General features: G+C 35.6%; 1 protein-coding gene across 6 annotated transcripts in view; it reads left to right on the forward strand.

Annotated features, from left to right (window-relative positions):
* The window catches only part of NSUN6 (NOP2/Sun RNA methyltransferase 6), a 71,222-nt gene extending 68,732 nt beyond the window's left edge, over nucleotides 1-2,490 (forward strand). For 5 of the 6 annotated variants that reach the window (XM_023735066.1, XM_023735069.1, XM_023735068.1 and 2 more), the window contains one exon: nucleotides 1,904-2,482. In XM_023735066.1, coding sequence (XP_023590834.1) covers nucleotides 1,904-2,116 — 213 coding nt within the window. In that variant the 3' untranslated portion in view covers nucleotides 2,117-2,482. Of the gene's footprint in view, nucleotides 1-1,903 lie in introns of all 6 variants that reach the window. The other variant, XM_004380545.2, reaches the window with a different exon arrangement.
* Nucleotides 2,491-6,611: the final 4,121 nt, after the last annotated feature.

Consider the following 6,611-nt stretch of genomic DNA (forward strand, 5'->3'; position numbering starts at 1 on the left):
CGCATGTACTTATCCTAGCCTCTTGGGAGCTGCTCTTCACTGGTTCGGAGTGTCCAAGCAGAATCTCTGCTGCCGGGTCTCTCTCGATGTGGAAACTGCTTCTCGAGCGCGCACACAGCACAGCTGTCTGCCTGCTTCACCGCGGCTGGCGTGGCTGGGTCTCTGCAGTATCGCTGCCGCAGCTCTAACGCTCCTCGCCTCTTCCAAACGGTATTCCTCTCCAGTATGTCTCAGATGGATTTCTTAACCTTGCCTTGTTCAGGGCTGCCAGATGTTCACATAGAATCAAATCATTTGTTTTTCCAGGTCTTTGTTGTAAGAGGGATATAGGAAGCGTTTTAACTAGTTCGCCATGTTGACCACGCCTCTAGGTGCATTTTTGTTATGTATTTATTCCATTTGTAGCTATTGTTCATGTTACTCAGAAGTTTGTTTCTGAAAGTTTTTTTTTCCCCTCCCAAAGCCACCCCCCAAAAAACCAGACCCTGTTGCCATCCAGTCAGTTCCAACTCATAGTGACGTATTTTTCTGATGCAGAAAATGTTGACCGTTTTTCCTCACATCACATCAAAGCCCAAACAGGCTCTAATAACTCTGTGGGATATAAAAAGACCAGCCACAGGGAAAAAAGTGGTTCTGGATGATTGCTTTTTTATGGTTTGTTTATAAAATGTGTAACATTTAAAAGGATTTATTTTACTTAGAGCACTGTCTAACTTTCCATTATGGTTTTTATTAAAACTACATTTAGGATTAGATTTTTAGTCTATGATGTTTGAGATTAAGTTTAAATCTGTAATAATGTTTGTATTCATTCAGATACATTGAACATATAACTTTAGTTCTTTCCTGTACAGAATTCTAGTATGTAATTGGAATACATAAATAAAAATCAATCTGGAGATGGTTTCTAGTCCCAGAATTTATTTGTAGATGAAGGGAAGACTTCAGAATTCACTTGAAATTTTACCTATATATGTGTGTGTGTATACATATATATATTCTTTCTCAGTGTATGCCTAAAAGAGAGAGGTTTTTTTCCTTATGGAATAATAAAAATATGTTTTCTTAGATATATGTCTGAAAAAATATCTTCATTAACACATATACATGTGTCTGTGAAATGGTGATTTAAGTTAGGATTATTGATCTTTTGCAGGTGACTGTGAAATGATGACTTAGTTAGGATTATGGATCTTTTGCAGTAGTGGTTTGCAAGTATTACTCAATTCTTAATGATTCTGTATTCCCCTTAACTGATTGATGCAGCCTTACTTTGTATATTCCTTTCTAACATTCATTATTCTAGTCCATTTCCAAAAAAGAAAACTACAACCTTTATCACTCAGTTGATGTGGGTCTGAGAGAGGCATTTAGGCAGAAAAAGATGCTTAAGGAGTTTGTCAGAGTTTTGGGGGAGTCTGGTAAATAAAGCTGAAGTTTACCTATTGCAGTGGAGATAATAATGTTCCATTTTTTGAGTACCCACTAATACCAGGCATAATACTGCATTCTTAATTTAAGTCTCAGGACTGAGTAAAGTATTTTACAGATGAGGAAACAGGGTTAGGTAGAGTTACTTAAGGTCACACAGCTAAAATGTAGCAGAGCTGCAATTTGAATCCATGCATTTCTAACTATGAAGCTCACGCCTTTTGCAATGTCACAGTACTTGATGAGCATATGTGACATAACAGATACTCATTCATGAGGTTGCCATACCTGGAAAAATTACTACCTGGAAAAACAGCATGTACATTCCACAAAAATAAAACGTATTCACTCGTTTTTCTGTTTTTGGAAGATATGTTAGACACAATCAAATTTCTCTTTTAAGTTGTACACAGACACACTTATTAATTACAGGGACGTTCACTCATACTTAATCATTTTCTCTAAACAGGAACCGCAGATTGGAGGAGAAGGAATGATGGGAGCGGGCTTATCATTTGAACAATTGAAACAGCTGCAGCGATTTGATCCATCTGTTGTGCCATTACCGGACACTGACATTAATTCTCTCAGAGATACCAGAATAGAAGACATGATTTGGCTGGCAAATAAGGATTGCATAGGTTTTTTTATTGCAAAATTTGTAAAATGCAAAAGCACATAGGAAAAGGAGCCTCAGAAATTAAAATTCCAAACATTTGCTGTGCTGGGTTTTTTTTTTTTTTTAAACCAGTGTTGTCAGGCCAACTGACTGATGGCACGGTTGCTAACAAAACAGAAGGACTGTCAGCTGTTTCAACAGGGATCAAGAGACACAGAAGATGTACTCAAAGGGGTGGTATAAGATTATATTTTGTGTTTTTAAAATAATTTTTTCTTTATGAATTTAGCAGAGTATAAAGAAAGGGACATGCCTGTAGATGTCTAGAACACATTTTCATTTGGGATCTTGTGTTTTAATTTGTAAAGAACACAAGACAGTTTTTTTTGTTAAAAGTTAGTGAATTTAACAAAAGGAATAAAATTGGCATTTAACTTCATTATAAAAAAAAATTACCTTCCTAAGTTCCTAAGTATTAGTTCCTTAAGATTTCAGGGCATTGGAAGTATAATGTTTACCATGTGCCAATAACTGAGCTAAGTATTTTACCTGAATTTTTTTCTGCTTGTTATTTGGTAACAAATAATTTGGTTATTTGGTAAAACAATTCTCTTTGAAATGAAGTCTTTTAAATGATAGTCTGCCTTCACTATGTTTTTTTTTTTTTTTTTATGATTTTAAACTAAAGAGTAAAGGGAGGATTTTCTTCACTTCGTAGAGTGAAAAAGTGAGGAAATTCCACAAGTTGGGTACCTTTTAACATCTATTGGAACATATACTATACAAGTTCCTAGAAATGTGATTGGTGAGGAAGAGAAAACCAGCTCCTGACGGCCAGGGACTGGCCTGGCACTCACAGCTGGACCTTGCTGTTCTCCTGTTGAACATAAACAATTTCACAGAACACCCACATCAGAGGAAGCCACTGTGACCATGAGGGTTCAAGACAAAAAAGACTTCATAATCAGATCTGAACTCAGACAAAATCATCATCCAAACCATGAAAATGACCAGTATGAGGTGACTGTGACACGTGGGTTATAGACTTAGCCATGCTTCATTCTACCTATGTGTTAGATAAGATCTATTAAAATACCGAATCATAGAATTACCTGCACTTTCTGACAGCATCTAATCTAAAGCAAAGCCCAAGTTCTTGAACCTGACCCTCAGTCGCCTCATGTAAGCCCAATCCTAGAAGTTCTTTCTTATGCTCACTGGGATACCACCACAGCTCCCTTGTTTATTAATGAGTCAATAAACCCAACTTATAGTTAAGTAAGACAAATGCTTATGGAAGTTATGAAAGTAAATATTTTATTCTTAACCAGAGGGGAATTATTAGAATATTTTTAAAATAAAATGTTCTGAGAGTAATAATTGCATATGGTTCTTCTGTCATGATAATTGCTACCCATTTAAGTTTCACCCAACTGAAACGGGATTCTGGAATTTGGGTCTCTGCAGTATCAGAATCTGTAACATGCCCATATGATCTTCATTGGAATCACACAGTTCAGGGCAGCAACTGACTCCTTACTCCTTTAAATTTCTTGAGTGGGATATAGCAGGTAAGTGTCCCAAGCCATACTTTAAATGCTGTCTCATAAGGTGTTAGATACATCAAACTTTTGCTTAGCTTTTATTCAAATCACCCAAAAGTTCCTGGGCCTTGGATATATGAAGTGGAAACAATTGCTTAATGGTTTTTTCCCACGGTTTTCCTTCAGGAATTTCTCATAACTATTTATAGAATCCGTAAAGATCGCAAGGTCTTTTGAATCAGGTAAGATCTTTAGATGACCTCTTCTTTGAAGAAGGCTTCTTGAACACCCTTCCCAGCAGTTGGTTTAGGTACCTCTTTCTATTACTCTTAGTGCCCGTATCTCCTGGCACTTACCCCCCATCATTGTAGTTTACTAGCCATGTCCCTGGCCCCCACTCCTAGACTTCAGAAACATCCTGAAGGCAGGAACCCTTTTCTTTCTGTCACTGCTTCATAGTTGATAGTCACTAAATGCTTATTGAATGAGTGAAAAAAATACTTCAAGTGCTGTAAGATTCAAATATATGACTGATTTCTTTACATCCCTTTCTCCCTTATATCCAGTAGATGTTGTTTGACTAAAGAGAAACACTGTTCACCTCTAGCACTTCTGTTTTTAGGGCTCAACGTACTTCCTCAAACTTTAAATGTATTTTAAGGAAAACTCCACAAAATTTAGTTCCTCTCACACTCTGCAAAGCCTTAAGTGCCAAGCTGAGATGAAAATGGTAGAGAACCAGCCTCACAGCCAACTTGTATTGGTGTAAATTTTCTATTAATACCGTCAAGTATCAAAATATAAATAATGCCAGCAAAAGAGAAATATTTACATATTGAGAAAGGACAAATAATACTGTTAAAGGAAAAATTTTTAACAGAATTTTCAGTGGGTTTCTTTAAAAAAATAAAGCAAATTGGGAAATAAAGCATACTCAAGGGACACAAGAAATTTGAGAAAAATACAAGAAAAAGGGAAATGTTGGGGATTATATTTTAACATATAGTGTCAACATAGATATTTCTGTGAAACAGAAAAAACATTTAAATTCAACAGTGAATACATTTTACTGCAAAACCCTGTATCACAGTTTAAATAGCAAAATGAAGTGCAAGTAGTTATAAAATTTAGCAGAAATTAAACAACTGACCAGTCACCATCTAGTTACCTGTTTTCCTAACAATATCATTCTTGAAGTTTTATTAAAATGAGGGCATCCAAGACTAGCAGCATTACATCACTGAGCAAAGGGACAAGGAGTTCAGTTTGTCATCAGGCTGGATCTTCATTTTAAAGAATGAAATTGAAAATCTGAATCAGGAATTGCTGCACATGTAGAATTAAGCTGTAGCTGACATCTTAAACACTTTACCTACCTTGAGCTATCATACTTCTCCTCTTTTAAAAAAAATTTTTTAAATCAGACATAAAGGAAGGGTTACTAAAAGATGACCAAGTGATTGGCATTGCCCCTAAGGAAAACGCTACATAAGTGGGAAGTGTTACTGAATGTTTAACATATTCTCAAGTAAAACAATCATTCCTGAAATGGTAATCAATACTACTACTAATAAACAGTGTAGAAGCCAGCCAGCTCTTTATGTGAATAAACCAGATTTGTTCAACAGTGTAGCTGTTAAACAGTGACTGTTTAACAGGACTGCATGGCAGACCATGTTAAAATGTGGCATTATCCCAAAGTACAGTATGACTAAGATGCCCTACATTTAGCAGCACTTTTTTGTAACAGTAACTTAAGTGAGCAGTAGAGAAGGAGCATGGGAAAAAATGGAATGGGTCCACAAAAAAAAATAATAATAATACTAGGTACATTTCCAGCATTTTCTAGGTTGACTACAAAAATGATTCTACAAAAGATTAAGCCTTTGCTATGTGAAAAGACTAATTTTACATTCTGTAAGTCAGTAAATACCCCATTGTTCTTGGAATTATTTCTTCATTTACTAGTACACTATTTACTCTTATGGCCACAATACAGTTTTCACTTATGGTTGCTTTTATATCAAATCCTACAATGTAATTTTTTGAGGAATACTCTGATTGGGACTAACATGCTCCATAGTAAAGTGCGAAACTGTTAATTCCGGGACAAAAAAAGGACGCCATCAGCACTGCCCTTTAATGATAGCAGCAAAATAAATACAAGTTATACTTCACAAATTTAAGTATTCTAAAGTCATGAATTGGAGTAAAATATGTAGGAAAGGATAGGGCTGGTGATCAACAACATCTTACTGTACTGGAAAGTTTAAAAGAAATATAAAAGCAATTTTAATGGGTATATATATATATATATGGTTTCCCAATGATGTGAAAATTTGTGTCAAAAATGAAAATATGACCACTGTTCTTAGATTCAATAAAAATTTATGTAAACAATATAGAGCTAATTAATAGATTATGAGGGGAAATTTTTCATATATTAGCTGAGAAAACAGTAAGTACTCAAATCATTTAAAAAAGTTTTCTTGGGGGTTGGGGAAATGAGTTAAAATGTAAAACAGTTTTACTTAAAAAGGTCCAAGAATGTTTGGCAAAAACCTGGAATAATCAAGGAAGCAAAACAGATTCTTGTTTTGTTAAGCTAATGTACAGATCTGTAGTTAGGCAATTACAGATGATGATAGGCATTTTCCTAGGACAAGCTTCAAGTGCTAGGTACTTGCCCACCTAATACTGTCTTCCCTATCCAGTGGTAACTGGACAAAATGTACACTGAAAGACATGGAGAATTTTTAGGCTTAACATGATTGACAACATTGTGAGTCTCGTTACAGCAGTATAATTGAGGCATGGAGATAATATCTTGAGTTCCCCTTCAGACTAGATGTCTGATATAGGGAAATTTCTTAACATTTTATTCACTTCAAGTCACCTCATTTTGCCCTGATTACCTCTGAAGAGCGGAAACTTTGGTTATAAGAAGCACTTCTGGGTTTTGACGGATAATGAGATTGTTGGAGTGAGTTGGTGGGGTTGTGGGGAAAATGGGC

Source organism: Trichechus manatus, unplaced genomic scaffold, assembly GCF_000243295.1.
Source record: "Trichechus manatus latirostris isolate Lorelei unplaced genomic scaffold, TriManLat1.0 scaffold00075, whole genome shotgun sequence".
NCBI lineage: Eukaryota > Metazoa > Chordata > Mammalia > Sirenia > Trichechidae > Trichechus > Trichechus manatus.